General features: G+C 44.2%; 2 protein-coding genes across 3 annotated transcripts; one reads left to right on the top strand and one right to left on the bottom strand.

Moving 5' to 3' along the window:
* The first annotated feature begins 275 nt into the window (after positions 1–275).
* Positions 276–7,011, top strand: atic (5-aminoimidazole-4-carboxamide ribonucleotide formyltransferase/IMP cyclohydrolase). The gene is made up of 15 exons (XM_058089028.1): positions 276–447; positions 620–746; positions 849–992; positions 1,911–1,999; positions 2,086–2,237; positions 3,016–3,172; positions 3,285–3,410; positions 3,475–3,582; positions 3,662–3,747; positions 4,533–4,622; positions 4,872–4,997; positions 5,075–5,167; positions 5,229–5,411; positions 6,391–6,546; positions 6,648–7,011. Exons 1-15 carry the CDS (start codon positions 426–428, stop codon positions 6,765–6,767), a joined length of 1,779 nt encoding a protein of 592 aa, XP_057945011.1. The 5' UTR covers positions 276–425; the 3' UTR covers positions 6,768–7,011.
* fn1b (fibronectin 1b) lies at positions 6,987–26,407 on the bottom strand. Of its 2 annotated transcripts, XM_058089026.1 has the most exons (46): positions 26,151–26,407; positions 25,662–25,787; positions 25,438–25,575; positions 25,184–25,315; positions 24,782–24,919; positions 24,550–24,696; positions 24,243–24,425; positions 23,946–24,128; positions 23,636–23,812; positions 22,715–22,870; positions 22,493–22,621; positions 21,471–21,614; positions 21,043–21,164; positions 20,795–20,963; positions 20,520–20,696; positions 20,315–20,443; positions 19,948–20,037; positions 19,670–19,864; positions 18,247–18,525; positions 17,903–18,166; positions 17,696–17,790; positions 17,300–17,468; positions 17,121–17,207; positions 16,783–16,974; positions 15,695–15,973; positions 15,334–15,525; positions 15,151–15,240; positions 14,778–15,044; positions 14,583–14,699; positions 14,348–14,509; positions 14,114–14,269; positions 13,506–13,622; positions 13,051–13,320; positions 12,790–12,977; positions 12,621–12,708; positions 12,318–12,497; positions 12,144–12,233; positions 11,450–11,638; positions 11,271–11,360; positions 10,090–10,523; positions 9,870–10,008; positions 9,613–9,798; positions 8,020–8,145; positions 7,828–7,934; positions 7,657–7,749; positions 6,987–7,567 (listed from the first exon to the last, which is right to left on the bottom strand). In XM_058089026.1, the coding sequence occupies exons 1-46, from the start codon at positions 26,287–26,289 to the stop codon at positions 7,490–7,492; spliced, it is 7,398 nt and encodes a 2,465-aa protein (XP_057945009.1). In that variant the 5' UTR covers positions 26,290–26,407; the 3' UTR covers positions 6,987–7,489. The 2 variants fall into 2 exon arrangements, with proteins under 2 accessions (XP_057945009.1, XP_057945010.1); XM_058089027.1 differs by lacking the exon at positions 15,695–15,973.

The raw sequence follows: 26,407 nt of genomic DNA, 5'->3' as shown, positions 1-26,407 counted from the left end.
AAAACGCCACTAATTTCAACGTGATAGCTCTCTGCTGCTCTCTAGTGTTGACATTTGTTGAGAATTGTTGAGGAATTTCCCCAAATTGGTAACCAACTTTCATATTAATGACTATGGAAAATGTATATTATCAAGTATATGTAGGGAATATATATATACATATATTTTATCATCGTTAAATATAGTTTTTGTGCAGTGGCGCACGTACTTCCGGGATGTAAAAATGACGCTTGGGTACGCTCGTGTGATGTTCGGGGGCGGGCCGATGTTGCAGGGCGGGACTTAGCACTTTTTGAAGCACATGATGAAGAAGCATTGAAAAGCGTGGATATTGAAGATTTGAGTTTGTCCATGGTACGGCTGTTTCAGCGGTAGCCCTGTTAATCAACCTGTTCCTACTACAACCTTACACTGTTACTGTGAACATGTCATCCTCCTCCGAAATGGGTGAGTTCTGTTCCTCAAGTTTGATTTCGGCTTCGTTTGTCCGCAAATTTATTCGCCAGCTATATTTGCTGTGCTAACTTAATTGCTAACATTAGCCGACGTGATGCGTTCATGGCTCGCTCAAAGTTCACGTTATTTGCCGAATAAAAGAACTATTTTATATCCCACGCAGCACTCCTGAGTGTATCAGATAAAAGTGGGCTCCTGGAGTTTGCCAAAAGGCTGGTGGACGTGGGCTTGTGTCTGGTAGCCTCAGGTGGGACTGCCAAAGCTCTGCGTGATGCTGGCCTGGCTGTCAGGTATTTGCTGTGATAAAAAAAACACAACAATGTTGTGTTTAAGTGTATATGTGTTCTTTTGCACGTTATGCAAGTTATCGCACGTATGTGTGAATGTGTCAGGGACGTGTCTGAGCTGACTGGACATCCAGAAATGCTGGGAGGCCGTGTGAAGACGCTCCATCCCGCAGTCCATGGAGGCATCCTTGCCAGGAGGACCTCCAGTGACACTGCAGACATGGACAAGCTGGGCTACAGTCTGGTCAGGTGAGGACTGAAGTAGCTATAAGAACTGAACATCATTATCATAGTTTTGAACACACTAATGTGTACTTTTGACAAGATTAGACAACCTTTTAAGTGTGACCAGGAAGCACGAGTCGGCTCATGTTAATTGGAAAATCTGCTGCTTCCACAAGCTGGTCTTGTGACTCTGGTTTGTGTTAGGTCAAGAGTAGTGTGATAATGTCTGACTTGTCTTTGGTCCCTCTGTTGGAGAAATCTATACAACATTAAAATAATTGATAGGGTTATTGACTGACCAATGTGCACATGCATTCTTAACAGGATGCTAGGATAACTAGGATGGAATCATGGCCTGGATTAAGGAAGTATAGTTATGTGTTTATGAGTTAAAGAGAGCCTATTATGCTTTTCTGACCTATAAATGTAGTTTGAATGTTGTATTCTCGTGTTAAACGATGCTGGACGATGTTGAACACCCTGGACTGGTCGCCAGCCAATCACAGGGCACATATAGACAAACAACCATTCACACTCACATTCATACCTATGGACAATTTGGAGTCACCAATTAACCTAGCATGTTTTTGGAATGTGGGAGGAAACCGGAGTACCTGGAGGAGAACATGCAAACTCCACACAGAGATGGCCGAGGGTGGAATTGAACCCTGGTCTCCTAGCTGTGAGGTCTGCGCTAACCACTCGACCGCCATGCCGCCCATCGGCATGGAATAAATTAAAACGGATCATTTTGGTAGGAAGCACAAATCCTAGGAAATACAGCTGGAATATGTGCAGATTCTGCAATATCGAAAAAGTTTTCTGTGCATGTTATTGCGTGTAGCTGCTCTATAGAAGTCCACAACTCAATACAAAGGGTGAAAAAATGAGCATAATAGTTCCCTTTAAAAACATGAGTGTCTTCTGCTTGCTTTTTCTTAGGGTGGTTGTGTGCAACCTCTACCCGTTTGTCAAGACAGTATCCAACCCGGATGTTAAAGTGGAAGACGCAGTGGAGCAGATCGATATTGGTGAGTTGTCCATTCCGGTAAAGTTAAACCAACCCCATTAAGTTTCACTTAAAATACCAACATGTTTTTTTTCCCCTTTCCATAAGGTGGTGTAACTTTGCTGAGAGCCGCAGCTAAGAATCATGCACGGGTCACAATTGTATGTGACCCTGCTGATTATTCACTGGTTGCTACGGAGATGGAGAACTCAGGAGACAAAGATACAACACTGGAAACACGCAGGACTCTAGCTCTCAAAGTAAAAATATTGTGTGATTTTTTTATTTTTATAACCCATTTACCCAGGGCGGCACGGCGGTCTAGTGGTTAGTGCTCGGAGACCAGGGTTCAATTCCACCCTCGGCCATCTCTGTGTGGAGTTTGCATGTTCTCCCCGTGCATGCGTGGGTTTTCTCCGGGTACTCCGGTTTCCTCCCACATTCCAAAAACATGCTAGGTTAATTGGGGACTCCAAATTGTCCATAGGTATGAATGTGAGTGTGAATGGTTGTTTGTCTATATGTGCCCTGTGATTGGCTGGCGACCAGTCCAGGGTGTACCCCGTCTCTCGCCCAAAGACAGCTGGGATAGGCTCCAGCACCCCCGCGACCCTCGTGAGGAAAAAGCGGTAGAAAATGAATGAATGAATGAACCCATTTACCCAACAGTTTGTCCTCATTAGGGTCGTGGGTGAGCTGTAACCCTGGACCAGTCAATCATAGCAAATATAGGCAAACAAATATTTACACTTTTGTAGTACATTCACACATAGGGGCAATTTTGAATCTCCACTTAATCTAGCATGTATGTTTATGGGATGTTGGAGGAAACCCAAACAAGAGGGAGTACATGCAAACTCCACACACTGCTTCCTTCTTGCTGTTTGCATAGTGGTGATGACTGGCCTCGGACAAAGTCCACTTGTTTCAAGTATTTCGGACTCTGTCTGTGACCCTTCACAAAATTAGCATTAATGTTGTATTAGCAGCCTGCATACAAATTTCTATATATTTTCTCTTTTTTTTTTTAATCCTTAGGCTTTCACACACACAGCCCAGTATGATGAAGCCATATCGGATTACTTCCGTGGACAGTACAGCCGCGGCGTTTCCCAGCTGCCCCTCCGTTATGGCATGAACCCCCACCAAGCACCCGCCCAGCTCTACACGTTACACCCAAGCCTCCCTCTAAAAGGTGCCCACTTTGCATAAATAATCTCAATATGCTCACATTTAGCTTACTGTGTGTGTTTTAGCTGAATAATGTTATTTGGTAGTAAGATGGTGACATCCTTTTGTTCCCTCAGTGGTCAACGGTTCCCCTGGCTTCATCAACTTATGTGACGCCCTGAATGCGTGGCAGTTGGTCCGGGAGCTGAAGAGCGCTCTCGGCATGGCCGCCGCCACGTCCTTTAAGCACGTCAGCCCTGCTGGTAAGAGATTGACTTTGATAAATCCATGTGGGAAATGGAGTCATTTTTTTTTCTTCCTACGAAGGAGCTGCTGTAGGAGTTCCCCTGACTGAGGAGGAGGCCAGGGTGTGCATGGTGCATGACATGCTGAAAGACCTCACCCCGTTGGCCACCGCTTATGCCAGGGCGAGAGGTCTGAATATGTCATTTACTTCAAATAACCTTTCCTGTTGGTCACATGTCACCTTTTTTTGTTTTTTTGTTTTTCACAGGTTCTGACAGGATGTCATCTTTTGGCGACTTCATTGCTGTATCAGACGTGTGCGATGTCCCCACGGCCAAGATTATATCAAGAGAGGTAAAACTGACAGGATTTTTAGCTCAGAAAAAATGTCTTGTGGACACTAAGCCTTAGACAATAATAAATACATTAACTAATCACAATAAATGAAAATTAATGTGATAATTTTGCTGGCATCAATATATTTCCTTGTGCATGCGAGTCTGTCTTCCTCGTTTCCTGCTTTCAAACAGGCATCAGCAGTTTTTGACTCTCTGCATTGGTTTATACAGAGTGAGCCCTTTTTGTCAGAGTGGGTGGAGGCGGGGCCGGTAGCATACACTAAGTGTGCAGAAGATTGTAACTTATTCATTCATTTTCTACCGCTTTTTCCTCACGAGGGTCACAGGGGGGTGCTGGAGCCTATCCCAGCTGTCTTCGGGCAAGAAGCGGGGTACAGCCAATCACAGGGCACATATAGACAAACAACCATTCACACTCACATTCATACCTATGGACAATTTGGAGTCGCCAATTAACCTAGCATGTTTTTGGAATATGGGAGAAAACCCACGCATGCACGGGGGAGAACATGCAAACTCCACACAGAGATGGCCAAGGGTGGAATCGAACCCTGGTCTCCTAGCTGTGAGGTCTGGGCGCTAACCACTCGATCGCCGTGCCGCCCGATTTGTAACTTAGTACATATTAATTGATTGATTTTTTTTATTGTACCTTTCTTAATAGTAAAGTTAAAACCTGGTCTTGTCTCATTTTTTTAGAACTAATCCTGTGTAGCGTCGCAGGACACCCCAGCATGGAATTAATAGTTTGTGTTCTAAAGTTGTATTTTTCAATTTTAGGTCTCTGATGGGATCATTGCACCTGGTTATGATGAGGAGGCCCTCAGAATCCTGTCCAAAAAGAAAAATGGAAACTACTGCGTGCTTCAGGTGACTGATGGTTCTTTAAAAAAAAAAAAAAAAAAAAGATTGGTATTCACATTGCCATGCACTGAAAAAATGGTGCATAATATGTATTCCTAGTGTCAAATCATAAAGTCTTAACACTACACAACGTCCGTGTCGGTACAATATGATATTTGCATGTAGCTATAATGATGTTGTTGACATCCAAATTTGGGTGTCTGGATTAGATTGTGGTTAAATTTACGATTTGGATCTTGTGTGTGCTTTCTGAAGATGGACCCCGACTATGAGCCTGACGACACTGAAGTGCGAGTGTTGTTTGGACTCTATCTCAAACAAAAGAGGAACAGCGGGCTTATCAACAAGGACTTCTTCAGCAATGTTGTCTCCAAGGGTTCGGTGAGTACAAATGTTTCAATGTGCGTCTCCTTTTATCCTTTCGAGTTAACGTCATTCTATGCAAACGTCTTCACCAGCTGGCTGAAGCAGCCGTGCGTGACCTTACTGTGGCCACCATTGCTGTCAAATACACTCAGTCCAACTCGGTCTGCTACGCCAAAGACGGACAGGTAACGCCGATAGAGGGAAAAGACCCCGATGCAGCAGAATCTGAGTTTCTTATTCCATCAGGTGATCGGGATCGGTGCGGGCCAGCAGTCTCGCATACACTGCACCCGACTGGCAGGCGACAAAGCCGATAACTGGTGGCTCAGACACCATCCTCGTGTGCTGAGCATGAAGTTCCGTAGCGGTGTGAAGCGAGCCGAGATAGCAAACGCCATCGATCAGTATGTCAGTGATACTATTGGAGAGGTATGGTTTCCACACACTTAACACTCTAGAACAGGGGTCTCAAACACGTGACCCGCAGGACACTAGTTTGAGGCCCCCGCCTTGATATGAAAGTTTAATGTTAGTGCGGCCCGCGCAAGTTTGATATGGATGCTGTATGGTATCATGTACCCAGAAAAAAATTATTACGTTTGATTAATGTTCATGTTAAAGGTTAAATAACTGTTAATAGTGATCCTCCCTATCCGTGTGGAAGTGGTAAGTTTTTGGCTATTTAAGTTTAAAGGAAATAACTTGAAGGCTACCGTTTAGGTCGCTAGCGCTCTAGTTTGCGAGTTAGCATGTCTCAAGACCCTGCAGTTGCGCAATATGTTGTAAATAAAAAGTATAAATGTGACTATAGTCGTGTTTTGTCATGTCTACAGGGCTCTAATAATGCTTTGTTCATTTTAATCTGAAAAAAATAATTTGTCTACCCACCAACTATATGTGGTTTCTTAAGTTTTTATTATTTGCCGTTTTATTATAATTATTATATTTATTTATTTATTACTGATTGATTGATTTTCTTTATTCTTGATTTGTTTATTTATTTTTCATCTTATTTTGTGTAGAAAAATAAAAAGTAAGATATTTGAGAACAGTGGAATGTTTTATCAGAGCTTTTCTTTTTGGAAAACCTGATGCGACCCATTCTCACCCAGACCCGAGCTCCAGTGGCCCCCAAGTAAATTGAGTTTGAGACCTTTGCTCTAGAAATACATTGCTATTGCTGTACATGTGTACTGCCCCCATTTAAACAACTCTGCTCATTGGAAACACCAATAGGTAAACCTGAACTGTTGAATGAGTCAGTGGGAGGAAGCCGAACTACCCAGACAAAATCCACACAGATGCCCAAAAGAGATTAAAACCAGATCTCAGGACTGTGTGGCCAACATTCAAACCAACAGGTTTCATCAGATGCAGCCCTAAATGTGGTCCCATTTTGTTTGCTCAGGGCCCAGATTTTGCCGTGTGGAAATCCATGTTCGAGGAGGTTCCTGCGATGCTGTCAGAGACTGAAAAGAAGAACTGGATCAGCTCCCTGCAGGCGGTGGCGGTCAGCTCTGATGCCTTTTTCCCCTTCAGAGATAACATTGATCGTGCCAAACGGGTAAATACCACGCAGCAGAGCATTAATGTGCTGCCTAACATAGTGTTGCACAGCAATGTTTTGCATTAGTTTGCATCATCGTCATTGCTTTGTTTTTGCAGAGTGGCGTCGAGTACATTGCAGCTCCGTCAGGTTCAGCCGCAGACCAGGTTGTCATCGACGCTTGCAACGAGCACGGCATCACTCTTGCGCACACCAACACGCGACTCTTTCATCACTGAGCACATGTAATGGCAGCTAATGCTTCATAACTCACAATGCCACGCTTGTACGCCTTTTTGTCTATCATCCACCTTTAACTGGCTTATGAAACTAACAGGTCAAAGTTACTATCATTTTGGTAGTGATGATTCTGTGTGAAATAAAGTAACATTCAAGTATGAAATATGGCATTCACTCCACCTTTAAACACAATAAAAAAAAAAGATTACAGCTGTGAATTTGGATCATTTCAACTTTATTACAATAATGGATTTTTGTCAGGTAGAAACAACGTCGGCACAGACAAAGTATAAAAATAGAACAGATACAATTCAACTCGCATTCACACAGAAATTAAGGGATAAATTAGTATAGAGACAGTGTGACCCTCTTCCCTTCCACCAGCAGTAACAGAATGACTACAAACAAAACATACAATTTAACACAACTGTGTGTGTGTATGTGTGTGGACAGGGTTTGAACTCTTCTCAAGAGTTTCAAAAAAATACTGTAATGGCTTCCTTTCTTCTTTAAAAGCCCCAAACCAGAGACTGTCATGAAGGAAAGGACATTTTGTTCACGCATGAAGTGCAGTTTAACATCTTTGGATGTGTCAGGAAATGATAAGGCAGTTAGGTGTGTGCCGTCACAGACAAAAAAAAAACAAACAGTGTCTCTCGGGTCAGGCAGTGCAGTAATTGGACAGTGAGGAAAGCAAAGCGAGTGCCAGATTGTTGTTTCCTCACTCTCGAGGATCTGGGACCACGTGTGTGTTAGCCAGCAGGTCGGGTCTGAGACACTCAATGGGGCAGTGAATGTTCTGGAGGAGGAATTGTGAATCTCCATTAGTTCCATAGTGTATCTGCTGTAAATGACACTCACACATTTATTTCTATATATGAGGATTACCTTGCGTAGTGTATTGTCTCCATAGCGTACAGGCTGCAGCACACTGGCATCAGCAGCAGCAGCAGGTCTGCGGCAGTTCTCACATCGCCAGCCCTGACAAAACCAAATAACCACCATTGTACAATTGTACTGTATATATGTATTACCGGTAAACATACTTATACTTCTTACCTGCTGTCCTCCGTAGCATGTACAAGTGCAGATAGCACCCAGGTACTCTTTCTGCCACTGGTTTCCCACCTGGAATGTTTTCCCTTCATCGTAGCACACAGATTCATCTGTGGAGAAATATTTGCGTTCAGAAGTTGTATTCACGGGGTTACCAATAGTGGGCGACAAAGTTCATGTAGGAGCCTTACTTACGTGGTTCACACTTGAACTCTCCTTTGCCGTTGCCCAAGCAGGTACAGCTCATCAAGTGACCATTCTCCGCCTGGCGGTCCCACTTCTCGCCGATGCGATAGTTCTGCCCATTGTCGTGGCACCATTCTACAGGAAATGTTGACGCTAATAACTCAAAATAACATATAGCGCTGTCTTTAAAGATGTATAGGCTTATATATAATGTTTATTTTGCCTTTTTACATTTTAAAAATAAACTATATAAATATAATATATAAAATACTGCAATCGGATGGTGACCCGTCCAGGGTGTACCCCGCCTCTCGCCCAAAGACAGCTGGGATAGGCTCCAGCATCCCCGCGACTATATAAATATAATATATAAAATACTGCAATCGGCTGGTGACCCGTCCAGGGTGTACCCCGCCTCTCGCCCGAAGACAGCTGGGATAGGCTCCAGTACCCCTGCCACTATATAAATATAATATACTATAAAATACTGCAATCAGCTGGTGACCCATCCAGGGTGTACCCTGCCTCTCGCCCTAAGACAGCTGGGCTAGGCTCCAGCACCCCTGCGACTATATAAATATAATATATAAAATACTGCAATCGGCTGGTGACCCGTCCAGGGTGTACCCCGCCTCTCGCCTGAAGACAGCTAGGATAGGCTCCAGCACCCCTGCGACTATATAAATATAATATACTATAAAATACTGCAATCAGCTGGTGACCCATCCAGGGTGTACCCCGCCTCTTGCCTGAAGAAAGCTGGGATAGGCTCCAGCACCCCTGCGACTATATAAATATACTATAAAATACTGCAATCAGCTGGTGACCCGTCCAGGGTGTACCCCACCTCTCGCCTAAAGACAGCTGGGATAGTCTCCAGCACCCCTGCGACTATATAAATATAATATATAAAATACTGCAATCGGCTGGTGACCCGTCCAGGGTGTACCCCGCCTCTCGCCTAAAGACAGCTGGGATAGCCTCCAGCACCCCCGCGACTATATAAATATACTGAAATCAGCTGGTGACCCGTCCAGGGTGTACCCCGCCTCTCGCCCAAAGACAGCTGGGATAGGCTCCAGCACCCCTGCAACTATATAAATATAATATATAAAATACTGCAATGGGCTGGTGACCCATCCAGGGTGGACCCCGCCTCTCGCCCAAAGTCAGCTAAAGGTTTGGACACCCCTCGTATGAGCCAGTCAATTTTAAAGTGGAGTTTTTGTTACACAACTTAAATATTGTTTGAAATTTGAAATGGTAATATTTATTTTAATCAATTGTTGTTGCTATTTGTGTTTCAAATAATGGTACTGCTGATTATAAAAACATTCAGGTGTGCGGCCACACACATGTTGGGGGAGGTGCTGTTTGGACTGCTGTGGAAGCACACCGTTTTCTTTTACTGTTTCTGATCTCTTGAGTTATCATTTTTGGAACAATTAACCTTTATGTCATAACATTCGGTGGAATAAAACATTTCATTTTTTGCAACTATATATGGACTTTGTGTGGATCGAGTAAACGAGTAAACCAGTGCCTCACACAGACCTACACCCCAGATTTCCAATATACTACGGGTACATGAAGGTTACATACTGGATGAGTCGCATCTAAAGTGGCCTCTGCCCAGACCCAGACATCTGCACCACAGCTTGAAGCCTGTCTCAGACATGCGCTCCCACTCAGCACCAACATCTTGGTAGGTTGCAGTAAACGTATCGTAGCAGGCATCGTCTGTGGGAGGAAGTCCACCTGGGATTGTTGAAGGAACTCCTTCTGGGACTTGGAATATAAGCACACGGTAGTAAGGCATCTAATATTTCATTGGCTGTTTAATGTGGATTGTGGCTCACTTGTGTTTCCCGCAGTGACGAGCTGCTCCAGGACCTTGTGTTTAAGCGCTCCCTTCAAAGCCTCGACAATGACGTTGTAGTCAGCCCCTGGCGTCAGTCCTATCAGCGTAGCAGTAGTGGATGTACCTGGTAAGCGCACCTGGACAGACATGCAGAAGGTAAGATTGCATTAAAATGTTATCTTGAGAGGTAAAAATGGCAGAACCATACCAGCTCTTACCTGGAACATCTTCTCGTCTAACTGCGTGACTGGATTACAGGAGACCAGGTAGGCATTGCTCTGACTGTATGGCTTCCAGGACAGGGGGGTTCTAGTTTGAGCTTCTAGCGGGAGACCTGTCTCGTTGGGAAATGTGGTACTCATGGGGACATTGAACTTCACATATGGCTGGCGACGGCCTTCGGCGTCAGGCAGAGGCAAGAAGACCAGGGGCCCTTGAACCTGACCGTACGGGGACTGCGGGTTGGCATTGTTGGGTCCATTGTTGTTGTACTCTGTGTATTCCACATGTTGGCTTTGACCACCAAGACCGTCCTGGCCATTGGTGCCCACTAGCTGAACTCTGTTGCCCAAGTCAGTTTCGGGCACATCCAGCCTGTCGGTGACATCTCCAGGGCGGTGGGGAAGTGGTACCGGGAGCAAAGAGTCTGGATCTGTGGGTAGGGAGGTACAGGGGTTCATATGAGCTATGACCAATCTCAGCCCTTTAAGAATATTGAGTACACCTTCTTAGTGGTGTTGTGATCGTCAATATTAGTCCATGATAGTCCAATATTTATTATGTTGAACCAAATGAGAGCCTAGCTAAAAACATGTATTCAATAATTGCTAAATTAAAAAATTCAAGTCAATAATATTATTAGTGGTGGCACGGTGGTCGAGTGGTTAGCGCGCAGACCTCATAGCTAGGAGACCAGGGTTCAATTCTACCCTCAGCCATCTCTGTGTGGAGTTTGCATGTTCTCCCCGTGCATGCGTGGGTTTTCTCCGGGTACTCCGGTTTCCTCCCACATTCCAAAAACGTGCTAGGTTAATTAATAAATCCATAGGTATGAATATGAGTGTGAATGGTTGTTTGTCTATATGTGCCCTGTGATTGGCTGGCGCCAATCCAGGGTGTACCCCGCCTCTCGCCCAAAGACAGCTGGGATAGGCTCCAGCACCCCCCGCAACCCTCGTGAGGAAAAGCGGTAGAAAATGAATGAATGAATGAATATTATTAGTGTCAATTCCCAACAGAAGGTATCTCAAGGCACTTTACCCAAAAAACATTTTTAGAACTACATACACATCTCAACCCCCCATGAGCAAGCCCTTTAGCAACAGGGATAAGGAAAATCTCGGAAGTTAGGAATGGAACTTTGATCACATGTAAATACTATCAAAATGTAAATACTCACGAGTCCTGATTCTTCCCACCAGTGGAGTGCTTCTCTGAGTGTTCTGGATGGCAACGATCTTGATGATATATTCTGTGGCTGGTTTCAGGCCTGATGATAGAGCGTTATGGTGAGTAAAATAAGACATACAGGTACTTTGTATTGTGTGTTATTAGCTATAGAGGATAATACTGACATACCAGATATGGTGGCGTAGTTCTGGCCGGCGTGGGGCCGTGGCTTCAGCTCCCTTGGGGCTACTCTTGGCTCTGCGTAGGTGATGTAGTAGCCTGTGATGGGCGTGGCTGGAGGTTGCCAGGTGAACGAGATGTCGCTGGGGGTCAAAGATGTCACCTGGAGGTTGGTGGGAGCTTGGACCACTGGTTTAGCTGCAGAGCATAAATTCACTAGCTGACCTTTTGTAAGCATTGAACGGTTAGACGGTTAAAGGAACATTGTGCTAACACGGTGCGGGCGAGTGTCTGGTGAAGTTAGCAGATGGCTGGCTAGTAGCTAGCCAGTGTGGCGTGGCAAGATGTCACTATGCCAGTAAAGTAGTTATTTGGAGTAAAAATGCTCATAACAATAATAAGAACAATATCGCTGTACAATAGCTTACTTAACATGCAGGTAAATGGAGCATTGTGTGCGTTTTGGAGGTTATTTCAGAAGGCTATAAAGGAGGAATAGGTTTTCTTTTTAGCTGTTTTTATATCTTTATAACACACAGAAGAGAGAAAGAGGACACACACACACAAACAATACCTGTTTGAACAGTAAGAGGAATAGGTGCGTCCCATTATGTGCAGTCTGAGCTGCCTCTTTTTTTTAGCTGTTTTTATATCTTTACAACGCACAGAAGAGAGAAAGAGGACACACACACACACATAATACCTGTTTGAACAGTAAGAGGAATAGGTGCACTCCTTGTGTTGCCATTTAGAGTGTACAGGTTAACAGAGTATGTGGTTCCTGGCTGTAGTCCTTTAAAACAAAGCAAAACACAATGAGACAAGTTTTTCCTCTGAAAATAATTTAATAAAATTATTGATTTTTTTTCAGTTATACCTGTGACTGTGTAAGTGTAAACATCTGGTGGTACGGTCCTTGTGATTGTGGGACGTGAGCTGGCGGCTGGTGTGGCTTCAATGAGGAAACCAGTGATGGTTTCTCCCTTGGAGCGCCAAGTGAGTGTGAAGGAATCGTCCTTCACTTCAACAATACGCACTCGACGAGGTGGGCTTATGTCTGTTTAAGAAAAGGAAAATTACTACAATTTCTCCTTCAATGGCAGGGTAATGCACAGCTTCACATTTTGAAACTTAAATATATTTTTATTGTAAGGAGGCTAAACTTGTATAGAGTTTTTACCCTCTAGTGTGGTTGCACGACCCTCCAGTGGTCTGCTGGTGACTGAGTTCTTCAGCGCAAAGACACGTATCTGGTATGCGGTTGCCACCTGCGATACACGTTCAGACACTTTATAGTTACCGACAGACAAAATCTAGACTTTATGCACAGGAAACAACCAAATGTTTACCATGAGCCCAGGTACAACCACACGTGTGGTGTCAGGAGCAACATTCATCTCCTTAGTGGGGCCGTTGATGTTCTCGGGGTTGACAACCACACGGTACCCTGTCAGTCGTGCGTTGGGGGCTTGCCATGACACGGTGAAAGTAGATGGCCCCACTTCTGAGATGACGAGGTTGGTCGGAGATGGGATGACTAGGTGGACACCAAAATTATGATTAATTTGTGCGCTATTCACGTTTAACTCGGAGATCATATTAGCTTCTACCTGTGGCCTGTGTTCCCACCAGTGGCGGGCTGGGTGTGCGACCATGGAGGGCGATGACTTTGACAGTGTACTCCGTGCCTGGACGAAGTCCTTTTATCGCTACACTGTCTTGGTCACCTCTGGGCGCCGGACGCAGCTCTCTCTCGCCGTCCTCAGGGCTGGAGTACAGAACGCGGTATGAAGTCACGGAACCCTCTGGACTGTCCCAAGTGATGCGCATGGAGTTGTAGTCAATATCAGAGAAGGTCAGGTCTTTTGGACGATCCATTGCTGCAGGGGAAGGATGAAAAGGGGGATGTGCGTGAAGAATAAACAACATAATGTTATTTTATTCAGCATATAAAGACAACCTTTTATATTGAATGTAATTTGCATATGTTTATATACATAAGTTGTTTTATTGCTTATCCCCTTAAACCTTTTTACTTGTAATAATAGAGTAGAATCACACATACCTGTGATAGCATTCTCCACCACTGGAGTGGAAGGCTGGCCGTCAGTACCCAGGGCTGCAACACTCACAACATACTCAACGGTGGGCATCAGCCCTGTGAGGGTCATCTCTGTTTGAGCTGTAAAGAAGCAGCAACGTGTACTTCAAATCCAAGTATATACACTATAAAAAGTAAAGGACACCATGACAGGAAGTGCATTTGATAGAAAATATGTGTGTTTGTTTTGCCGCTAGGGCAGATTTCATTCTTTGTGGAGGTTTTTCTACAAAATGCTGGAATGTCTCTGTGGGACATTTGTCAATTCATCGGGAAAAATATCACTGATTTTGGACCTGAAAGAGGTCCTGCTGGCTCACAATCTCTGTTCTACTTAATCCCAAAAGTGTTTTATTGGGTTGAGTTCAATGCCAAACCCATTGAAGTATGCTTTTAGAAACACCACTGGATCAGTAAAGAGCCGTTCTAAACTGTTCCTACAACATCCAAAAATGATATGATGACGAATTCAGATTCAGGGGGCACCTAAAGGGGTCCAACCCAACCCCTCATTGAGAGATGTGTTGAGACTTTTCTTCATGTTAAGTATAAAGATCATTATCATCTCCTACCAGGAGACACATCCTTGGAGTAGGATGGTCCTTGGCCATTTTTAGGGACACCGGTTATCCTGTAGCCTGTGATGGGTCCTCGAGCAGGCGACCAGCGCACTGTGATGGCATTGTCGCTCACATCAGTCACGTCCATGTTAGCAGGGGCCTCGATGTCTATAGGAAGAGTAAAAAACAACATAACTGAATTAGAACTCTTCAAAAGTGTTGTTTAAAGTTATTTATTTTGATTACCAGTCTTGTGTGTGATGTAGACAGGGGTGTTGGAGGAGGGGCTATCTCCTCGGCCGGTAACAGCATAAACCGTGATGGTGTAGTCGGTACTCGGATTCAGACCAGTGATGGTGGCAGTGGTCTGAGTACCTGGTATGGTGAACTCTTGAGGAGCCTCACCACCTGGAAAAATCAACAGAAGAGCCCGCTTTGGATTCCAGTAAATGGAAGCGAAATGACAAGAGGTTGTAAAGACCTGTCCCTCCATAAGTGATCTTGTATTGCTTGACTGCAACTGAAGGAGCCTCCCAGCGAATGGTAATGCTCGTGGGTGTGGAGGACACCACCTCCAGGTCAGTGGGAGCATCTGAAACTGATAATGTGTAGAAGAACTATTATGATCAACGTGCAGATGAGGAAAAGGGACCTTCACTGTGGTTGAGACACTCACTGGTGGCCTGCGTGCCAGTTATAGGTTGACTCTCCTGGTTGCTGTTGACGGCATACACAGCGACAATGTACTCCGTCTCTGGAGCCAGTCCAGTCAAAGTGTAATGAGTCCTGCTGGGAGGAAGTCTCTCATCCTTGGCTCGTCCACCGCTTGTCCTCTGATGGCGGATACGGTAACCCGTGATAGAAGCGGTAGGAGCCCGCCAGTGAATAGTGAAGGAGTTGGTCTGAATGTCAGAGAAGTCCAAACCAGTTGGGGAATCAATAGCTGGAAGGAGAGGAACACTGTAAACCTAGCGGTCCCATAAATATGGAAACATTGATACAATTTGAACAATTTGCTATCCCTTCATTAAAAATCAGTCTGGACTCACTTGTCCTTTGAGTTCCTGTGGCTGGGTTGCTCTCTCGCTCCCCATACATGTACACCACACTGATGCGGTATTCAGTGTCAGGATACAGGTCTGTATCATGGTTTAGGATACACGTTGAGTGAGAACGGCGTACCAAGCAAATGAGTTATTCAGTAGTTATTGGCATACGTATAAGTTACTTACTCTCCAGCAAGAAGGTGTTAGAAGCTCCACCCACATTGACCTCTTTCACATCATGGTCTCTGGCCGTAGGGTGGTACCGGATGACAAAGCGAGATATGTCACTTGGGGTAGCAACATGAGGGACTGTCCATGTGACCCTGATATGGTCAGGACCCACCCCTCCAAACTGCAAGTTGGTGGGAGCTGGAATCACTAAGGAAATGAGGGGATAGCAGGTTTATCTCATGAAGAAAGCTACTTGAGACCACAGAATAAAAAAAAATAAGGAAACTATCACTCTGAAATGTATGTTTGCATCAATTTGTCATCACAATTCCCGCCCTTTTCAAATATATAGTGAAAGTGAAAGTGAAAGGATCACCCGCTTGAGTTTGCTTTGTGTGTATGGATGGCTCGCTTTCCCCTTCCTCTGTAACTGTGGCGATACTGATGTCATAGTCCACGCCGGGCTCCAAACCACGAATGGTGTAATAACCAGCAGATGTGTCCACCATGTCTTGAAAAATTGGCAAGCTCTCGCCTGACGTGGCTACCGTTACCCGGTAACCCGTTAGGGTGGAATAGTTCAGAGGGATCCAGCGCAGGCCAATGGTGGTGTCAGTAATGTCGACAAAGTGAATATGTCTTGGTGGGCGTATGTCTGGAAAGGTTAGGCCAGGTGCAAAAGCGCAGGCAACATTAGACAGACACAAAGACATGATTACACTGATTAATTCAATGAATGACACATTTAGTGCCAGGATAGATACATTCAACATTCAAACTTGACTTTAAAATCAAGAGGAAAATTCAAATCAACAGTTGGGGGGCATGCTCCACTAATATGATTAATTGACTTCATGCAAATGTTAGCCAAAGACCCCAGTAGTAGGTGCATGTTATAATTAAACAAGACATAAGCTGCGTTAAACACTGTATCAACATTGTTATATTGTCATATGAAGCAGCAGATAATCTATTATTGATTCGCAGATTTGCAATCTTAGCAGCACACCATTTTTCCCACGTGACCTTAAATGCAGCTTGAATTAAAAAAGAAAAACTTCTAAGGAATTCATGCAATCCAATTACTGCTTCAATTTAATTCACCCGTCTACAAAAGCAAGTAACAGCAGTGATGTCATTCACAGCTGCGGCTATAGGCAACTTCCAAATGTAGGTTTTTATTCACTCCACAAGGTGGCAGTAGCTGCAAGTGGTCAGCATCAAGTAGCTTTATTATCCCTGCAATTTGCTTCAAAATATTGGTTAAGCTGTGAAATGTGTGTTCACTTCCCCGACTGTTTTTTTAACAATAAACCTATCAACAGTATTAATGCTGACTGAGCTGTTTACTCTTTAGTGCAATAACTAATAACACTATTGGTTCTGTTGTGTGTTGCTGCTGTGTTGTTCCATTGTGTCCTCTACACACAGTGTGTGTGTGAAGGCCTTTCCTGAAGCACCTACCTGGGGTGATAATAGTGGACACAGGGACACTTTCCAAATTCCCCTTGACTACGAATACGCTGATGTTGTACTCCACCCCCAGATTCAGGTTCTCCAGCATGCATGAGGTTTGACCGGGCTGCACTAGCTCCTCAAAGCTGTTTCCTTTCTGCCCGCTGGTGGGCGTGCTTGAAACTCTGTAGCCTGTGATGTCTGCAGAGGGAGGAGGTGGAAAAAGATGTCAGATTCTGGTCATCTGTGAGTCAATGTGAGAAGTGAAGAGGAAGTACCAGGAAGAGATGTTTTGGAAGGTCAAAGTCTAGACTTGGTGGGCTCCAGGCAGCCCAGTCAATATTTACCTGGTGTTTTGGAGGCTGTCCAGTGGACAGTGAGATCTCCTGTGTCAGAGTTGGACTGAACTCTCAGGTCAGTTGGAGGGGACAAAGCTGGAAAGGAGACCATGACACAAGCATAGGGACACTGAGACCATGCAGAACGTTTGTTTCTTAGTACACATGAGGTTTTCTTAGATACTCACCAGTGACTGCATTGCGGGTGATGGGGTTTCCGCGAGGCCGTCCATTGAACATAGGCTGAACACTGTAGGTGTACTGTGTTCCAGGAATCAGTCCTGTTATATAAATGCGTCCAGAGTCTGAGGTCTTGTGTTTGGGAGACTCTCCTTGCTGGCTGGGGAGGACAGACAGCTGGAAAAAAGATCAGAAAATAAGAGAAACGTAAGACATGAAGTCATAATGCTTGCATACATATGGCATCTATTGTAAGTTTACTACATTAGAACAGTTCTGGTTCCTTCATCAGGAAAACCACTCAAGCCCCCTTTTGTTTAGTTGAACAGGGACTACTAGAAATCCAAAACAAAAGGGTAAATTGTGATTTTTGAAGCCCAAGAAATGTAGTGGGCTCCTTCTACCTTGTAGCTAAACCTGCGGGCAGGTATCCAGGTAATGATGATTGCGGTATCAGTGACCTCTGAGCTGAAAGCAGGTGCATTACCCACGTGGGGCGCTGGAAGACAAAATGAATGGAAATATTCCAATTAAAGCATAATAAAACAGGAGTTTAATCTGCTAGCTATGGATGTAATATTTTGTCTTGGGACTGGAGGGGGGGGGCTGACCTGTGGTAAAATATGTGGTGACGGCCTCACTGAGCACATTGTCCAGCTCAGAGTGCAGGGTAGCAGTATAATCAGTTTCAGGACGCAAATTCCTCAGAGGGTACTGGGTAACCCCGCCTGGGATTCTCTTCTCAATGGGGCTGGAGCCTTCAATGCTCAAGAAGAGACGATATCCAGACACCACAGCATGGGGAGCTTCCCAAATGACCAGAGCGCTGTCTGGGCCGATGTCAGTGAAATGCACATTGGTGGGAGCATCCGGTTCTGTAGAGGTTGGAAAGTAGGAAGTACCCCGTTAAGGCTAAAGATCTCAACTGTGTCATGTTACTCGTGACAACACTTACTGGTGGACATCTGTCCCATGAGCGGCTCGCTCTCCACACCGCCATTAATGGCGTAAACATAGAAGCGGTACAGAGTGCCAGGCTGCAAGTGGGTGATGTCTGCGTAGGCGTTGGAAGAGATTGGCAGCTGGAGGGGTCTGATCTCTGTGCCATCAGGAGCCAAGGGGGAGAAGGTCACCCGGTAGCCTGTCACCTCGCTGGGTGGGCCATTCCAGGTGATGGTGATCTTCACATCTGTCACCTCATAGAACTGCAGGTCTGTGGGCGATGGGACCTCCTCTGTAGTGGGAAACACAACCAATGCTTCAAGCAAATATAGTTGAATAAACAATACAGTTGAACAATAACATCACAGGATTATCAGAAGGTTATAGCACTTACTAAGCCTTGAAGTTCTGATGTTATTTCTATAATAGTATTTCTAAACTATTATTTCTATACTGCTCACTGCCACTAGTATCTGTGCATAGTATAGTATAGTGTTGTCATCCCTTGCTATATCGTGGTTCAAACATTGTGCCCTCACCCTATTGCAAATTTTCCATATTCTTGGCCTAAATTAAATGAATAAAAATACATGCATACATACATTGGGTAGTATGTGTAAAGGTGACTATGGGGGTGTTCTAACATTACTAAAAAAAGTTACTGTAAAGGTCATATACTAGTTTTCTATGCTCTAACTAAAAATATTTGATGTATAATTAGGGATCCTACTTTGTGGAAATTCACTTATCACGGTCGGGTCTGGAACCAATTAACTGCAATAAATGAGGACTTACTGCACTGTAGTTATGATATGATTATGATGTGATGTATTAACCTGCTTTATAGCCTTTGGTTCAATTGATTTCCATTGCATATTTACTTTGTGACAGCATCTCCCAGCAGTTGTATGCAAAATAACAAATTAATCATACATTGGCTATAATGAATGTTTAGATACTAGATAGGAGCTTGTGACATTTAGTCAATTTAGTGTCTGGAGTAACAACAAGGCAAATTTATTGGTTGTATTAAATGTCATTCTAAAAGTGAATAACGCCCAGGGGATCTTTATCACATTATTTTTTAGAGGTAATTGCTGCAATAAATCATTGGGAAAAGTTTAGTTTGAAAAAACACATGATGTTAAATGTTAGGTTTGGTGTTCCAGATTCAACAAATGATAAAAGATACATTGTAATACTGAACTGTTCCCTTCTACAGCTGGTTTTGCTTTTGAAAGTACTTATAATAAATATCTTTTAACATGACCAGCAGACTAAGTAGTCAGTGAAGTTTATGGGCGTAGGTTGTGTGCACATTCTTTCTCCTATAATCCGTGTTCGTGTGTCTGTTTCTACGACCACCGTGAATCAAAAGGAGGTCATTCAGGGGCTGCAATGATGACTGAGATGAACTTCTTCATTCTTCTCTTTACCTGGTTGAGGAGTTCCAGCTGTGTTGACTTGGACAAAAACAGGTTCGCTCTCCTGGTTCTCCTCCACAGCGAAAATGCTGATGTTGTACAGAACACCGGGGTGAAGGTCAACCAAGGTCACTGAGGTCTCAGAATCTGGCAGGGTCAGCTCAGTGCTGCTGCCCTCCAATGATGGTGTGTAGACCACACGGTAACCTGACAACACAAAAACAGAGAGAATAAACAACCAGACTGCCTACTTTAAATACACACGTACTGTAAAAGCAGAAGGTGATTACCAGTAATAGGAGCTTCAGGTCTGGACCATCTGATTCGGATTGAGGTCTCTCCCACATCATCAATGGCATGCTGAGCCGGAGTATCAGGGGCTGTGAAAAAGAAGGGAAAAAACATACATTCTGTATAAGTTCTCTTTCACGTTAAGTTTGTAACGGAGTGAAAGTGGCTCTTCCCTCTCCTTGAGGTGTGGAAAGGATTAAATTAACATCACTATATTTTTACACGCAATGTGGAAATACTACAATTTTATTATAAGAATTAGTTTATTTACAGGGGCAATAAATCACTTCTATTTCCATTTCTATTATGAATGCAACAATTGTTTCCAAACCTGAGCAAATACATCAGTGAAGGAACTGATTCTACCTGTAGTCTGGGATGTCGACAGGATGAGGGTCGCATCTCCGTCATCTGGAAGCTCGTAGACATTAATGTTGTATCTGCGTCCGGGCAGAAGGTCGCTGATGGTAACAGAAGTGGCTGTTCGAGGAACATCTGTAACACAGAGTTGGAGAATAAACACTTGGGTATAAATTTGTCGGGGACTCACTGAGTGTATCTTGATAATTACCCAATACTTTCCGTTGAGCACCCTGCTCACTGAGCTCATACTCCACCCTGAAGCCAGATATGGTGGATGAGGCTGACGTCCAGGACACAACGAAGCTGTTTGATGTGATTTCTGTCACAGACTCTGAGGTGTCGACCAGAGGAGGAGGCTGTGTTGTCTCTCCCTCAGATGTTTCCACTTGAAGGATATCATTTTATGTAATCTTACACATCATATACTGTAATGCAATATATTAAGGCTTTCTAAAGATACATGGACATCAACAGATTACTCACATGAGCCAAGGGTGGTGGTGAAATCGAAAAGCGTAACCTCACGTTGCCCGTAGCGTAAGATGCTGATCAGCTGACCTTCATAGGTGACACCTGGACGCAGACCACTGATAGTGTAGGAATTAACGTGTCCGGGAATGACAACCTCCCTCCAGGGGCCACGGGAATTTTTCTAGCAATAATAGTAGGGACAAGATGATGAGATTTGATGAAATAAAGGTCAAATGAAATTAATAATATTAGCAACTTACAATTTTCCATTTGAGGATATACTGTGTGATGTGAACAGAAGATGGAGGGTCCCACTGGATGGGGTGGGAGTCTGGCTGTTTGCCTGCCTCTGTGATGATGACTTGGACTGGCCTGTGGCCGCCTTAGGGGTAGCAACGAGACTCAGTGAGGGGAAAGAAGAAGAAACTGGAAGGCGGTGTATGGTACATTAACATGATTGTGTTAGCTCTGGTCGGTGTGGGTGGAAACTGGCTTCTTTGACTTTGACGCAACCAAACCACCAGCTCACAAACAATTTCTGACTTCATACAGTGTGACATAACACCCAACTACCATGCTGCCCACTTTTATTTCCATGCAACCCTTTCATTGGTGGTGGCTAAACACACAAGCAAATAGAATAATGTGTTGCAGTACAGTAATGTTCTTCATGCATAAGCAGACTCACCTTGGTGGGTCTGCTGGGGTTCACATCTCATTTCTCCAATCCCGTTGCCGTAGCAATAACAGCGGTATTGAATGCCACGAATGATTTTGTCCCATGTCTCTCCAATCTGGTAGAAGGCTCTTGTCTGTGGCTCCTGACACTGATCTGTTGAAGGAAGCAAGAATAGGATGGAGCAAATGAGGGTCTGGTCGTACATCACAGTCTAGCGCAGGGGTCTCAAACACGCGGCCCGTGGGCCAAATGTGGCCCGCAGGACACTAGTTTGAGGCCCCCGCCTTGATATGAAAGTTTAATGTTAGTGCGGCCCGCGCGAGTTTGATATGGATGCTGTATGGTATCATGTACCCAGAAAAAAATATTACGTTTGATTAATGTTCATGTTAAAGGTTAAATAACTGTTAATAGTTATCCTCCCTATCCGTGTGGAAGTGGTAAGTTTTTGGCTATTTAAGTTCAAAGGAAATAACTTGAAGGCTACCATTTAGGTCGCTAGCTCTCCAGTTTGCGAGTTAGCATGTGTCTCAAGACCCTGCAGTTGCGCAATATGTTGTAAATAAAAAAAGTATAAATGTGACTATAGTCGTATTTTGTCATGTCTACAGGGCTCTAATAATGCTTTGTTCATTTTAATCTGAAAAAAATAATTTGTCTACCCACCAACTATATGTGGTTTCTTAAGTTTTTATTATTTGCCGTTTTATTATTATTATTATATTTATTTATTACTGATTGATTGATTTTCTTTATTCTTGATTTGTTTATTTATTTTTCATCTTATTTTGTGCAGAAAAATAAAAAGTAAGATATTTGAGAACAGTGGAATGTTTTATCAGAGCTTTTCTTGTAGAAAATCGGAACCAAAGGACTGAAAAAGTTTGTATATTTTTCAGTTTTTAATAAATGCGTTTTTTTTTTTTTTGAAAACCTGATGCGGCCCAGCCTTGCCCAGACCCTAGCTCCAGTGGCCCCCAGGTAAATTGAGTTTGAGACCCCTGTTCTAGCGTGATGAGCCAATAACATACCGATAGCATCACACTTCCAGCGTCCGCGTCCCTGCCCATAGCAGGTACAATTCATCATGTAGCCTTCATCGTGGCGCTTGGAGAACTGCTGGTTGACCTCATAGGTCAAGCCATCTACAATACACTGATCTGGACACACAAAGGCGAGAGGGTAACACACGTTAACATTCATTTTGTGGCCTCTACTATAACGTAACATCTTTTGGCAATCTGCTCCCAGACCTCGCAGCTGTGAGTGAGCGATACAGCTCCACTCCCCACGGCCATTGCCGAGGCATGTGCACTCCATCATGTGACCCATGACATCATGGCGTTTGTCCCATTTGTCTCCGACGCGATGCATGACTCCATCGTTGGTGGTGCACACCTCCTCGTGAGCTGCAAAGTTGAGGAAAAGCACACAAATGAGAACAAACAGAACTTGGTCACATGCTCCTATCTATATTGATTTGTCTCTGTTTGGGTTCATCCCCTTGCAGTGTCACGGACGGCAAACAACTTTGGCCAACTCATGTGCTCTCACATGACCTCAAACTGACTCCACATCAGTTATTGCCGAGTAGTTAAACATCCAGTGTCCTGCATGAGCACTGTCAGTCTGAACTTTTTGTTTTTCTTCAATTAATAAGCTAACCTAGCATGATGTTGCTGTTAAAATGTGACTATGTGAACATGGTAGCACACACAGTTATGCTAATGTCTTTGTGTCCTCTCCCATTCCTTAATGTGTAGTTGTTGTATGCAATACTGCATCTAGTACGTTGGACAAATAGAGTTAAAGTGTAAAAAGTGCAACATTTCTTCAGCCACACACACACGGAACTCATTAGCATTAGCTAATTAGCTCATTAGCACAGGGCACATATAGACAAACAATCATTCACACCACACTCTCATTTATACCTATTGACAATTTAGAGTCGCCAATTAACCTAACATGAATGTTTTTTGGAATGTGGGAGGAAACCGGAGTATAGGTATCCACGCACGGGGATAACACGCAAACCCGGCTCTTCTAGTTGTGTCACTGCGCGCTAGCTACTCGGTCGCTGTGCAGCCTACTTAAATACATGACATTAATAAGTGTTTGACATTTAACAACTGGTAGAAAATGGATGTATGGAGGAACGGACAAACACTCACCAGCCATGGGGCAGAATCCAAAGCGCTGATCTGCATCATAGTTGTATGTGGTTCCACACCACCTCATGCTGTCACGACGCCCATCAGATGTGCAGTCAGTGTAATTACGGCCACTGTAGAGGTAGGGGAAGTGGCAAAGGGCACCAAAGGAGTTGCCTCCTCGTGTGGCCACAATTGCTGGTAATGCGGAGAAAACACTTATGTTACAACGTAACACGACAAGACCTTTAAGATGTTCCATTCTATATCCATAGGCACTAATATTGACTTGGTCTACAAGACCAAAACTCAAAACTCTTCCAAGTCTCACCATTCCTCTCAGTGCAGAAGGAGTACTGCTGGTCTCGTTCGTAGTCCGAGGTGGTCGAGCACCATAACTGCCCATCTGTGCGTCCGTCTGACGTACAGGAGTAGTAGGTCTTCCCCATGAAGACAAATGGAAAAACACATGGCTGCCCATTTGAGTTGCCACTGTACACCTGGTTCCTGGCCTCTGCAAATCGAACCGAACATACACCATGAACACAAAAAGATCACCAACAAAGGATGGATCCAGACCCTTCTACTCTTGCACAAAACTTTTACAAATGTCTCCAAAGTGTCTCACCCCACTCCTGGCAGCTGACGCCATTGCCCAGACAAGTACAGAGCATCTGCTTGCTGCCCTGGGTTCTGATCCAACGCTGTCCATCATAGTAGGTCGCTCCAGAGTCAGTGCGGCAGGTTCCTTCAATAGGAGGCTCGGGCTGCGGTTGAGGCTGGAGGTGGGTCACCACGACGGAACCTGTGCCTATTTTAGTCCAAATAGACAATATTTACCAAATAGTACAATAGTCAGAACTGATATTTTAATGTAAGATGATATTTAAATGTGGAATATTGGCGTTGTGACGGAAGTGGGGTATTTTCCTCACCTTGGCCTGAGCTGTGGCGGTCACACTTCCATTCTCCACGACCGTTTCCCAAACATAAGCACTGCAGGGTGTTGCCATTTGTGTCAGTCTTGGACCATGTGTCACCGATGCGGTAGGACCTTCTGGTTTCCTGGTCATTGCAACGGTCTGAAGAACAAAAGCAGTCAGAATCCACAATTGAAAACCATGGTGACACAGTCTACAGATATGTGTTTCTGTATGCATGGCTTACTCCTGGAGGTGCATGTGATACGCCCGTTTCCCTCCCCCAGACAAGTACAGTCTAGCATCATCCAGCCTTGGTAGGGTTTCTCCCAGGTCTCGCCAACCACATATGATGATGCTGCATTGTTGTCATAGCAGCGCTCAGCTGGGCAGAAAACAAAATGGACATCAATGATAATGATATTTATGCTTAACAATGTTACATGCACTTGCACAATTCCAAAGTCGAAAAAGGAGTAGGAAGAAGCACAGTTAATTTCAAACTACACCTAATGTTCCATGTACAGTTTGTGGTTGCCAAGATCAATAATAGTGAGATGAGCACATTTGTTAAATATTTACAATGATATCAAACTGAGGCAGGTCTGTCAGTTTGTCAATGCGGGTGACAAACCAACATGGTACCCACCCACAGGCTTGCAGGTCCACTCTCCTTTGCCATTTCCAAGGCATACGCACTCCAGCATGTAGTCTGCTGTGTCATGAGGCCTCTGCCAAGTGTCCCCGATTTTGTAAGACCTTCCACCCTCATGGCAACGATCTAGGAATGACCACATGTATACTCATTCAAGATGGATTCCAGTTCAAGTTATTGCACTCTGAGATCAATGGACACCCATACATTCAGTATAGAGACACACAAATGGTCACGTTTAGACTCACTTGCTATGGTACAGCTGATCTTGCCCCGGCCAGAACCGATGCATGTACAGTCCCACATCATTCCATCCTTTGGTCTCTCGTACGTTTCACCAACCCGGTATGTCCGGTCATTGTGCTTATCATAACAAGACTCCTCCACTGAGAAAAACACAAAGGAGGCACAACAATAAATTCAGGGAAAATTTTTCTCTCATTTGGGTATTGGTCGCTCAGCTCTCACTCACCATCAGGCTTAGTTTTACATTTGATGCCTGCTGCTCCATTGCAGGTGCACAGCAGTATACTACCACGATAAGGTTTCTCCCACTGTTCGTTCACTCTGAATGAGCGACCGTTTTCCTCACAGCCAGCTAAAAATCATAAAAATACTTAAAGAACATCACACTGTGGAATTCACATTGCTTAATGTACTAAATGTTTGTAATGTTTTGGCCCTGCCTAAGGCAATGGAAATCTTACAAACACATTATAGTAAGCTGCAATGCTGGTTTATAACACTTCAAACTATAACAACATTAATAAACATATAGTAACAGAATGATGTTTGTAAAGGCAGAACTTACAGTTACACTTCATTAGGCTGCCCATGTGTGAAATAATGATATGATAAACCTGTTCATTGGTAATTGCCTAACAATTAGCAGTCATCTATCCCATTTTATGAACAAAGTCACGCTGATGTGAAAAAAAAAACTGAAAATGCATGCACAAACCTGGAGAGACAGGGTCTTGTTGGTAAAGCTCAGGATACACCTGATACTGTCCACTCTGCCTTTTACTCTTGGGCAAGCTGTGCACTGTGCTGCACACGCACACTGCCACCAGCAACCTTGTTAGTGCGCCACCACACATTTTGCACCCAAAAGACGTACAAGATAAAGTAAACAGATTACTTTTAAAAAGTGAAAAAAATAGTTTGCTGCTTTTCCAGGCGGGTATTTGCCGCCTTGCAGCCTGTGCGCCAGGATGA

The sequence above is a fragment of the Doryrhamphus excisus genome, chromosome 12, assembly GCF_030265055.1.
Source record: "Doryrhamphus excisus isolate RoL2022-K1 chromosome 12, RoL_Dexc_1.0, whole genome shotgun sequence".
Classification (NCBI taxonomy): Eukaryota; Metazoa; Chordata; class Actinopteri; order Syngnathiformes; family Syngnathidae; genus Doryrhamphus; species Doryrhamphus excisus.
The sequence above is the reverse complement of the archived record's forward strand: the minus strand, read 5'-3'. Positions and strand labels throughout refer to the sequence as shown.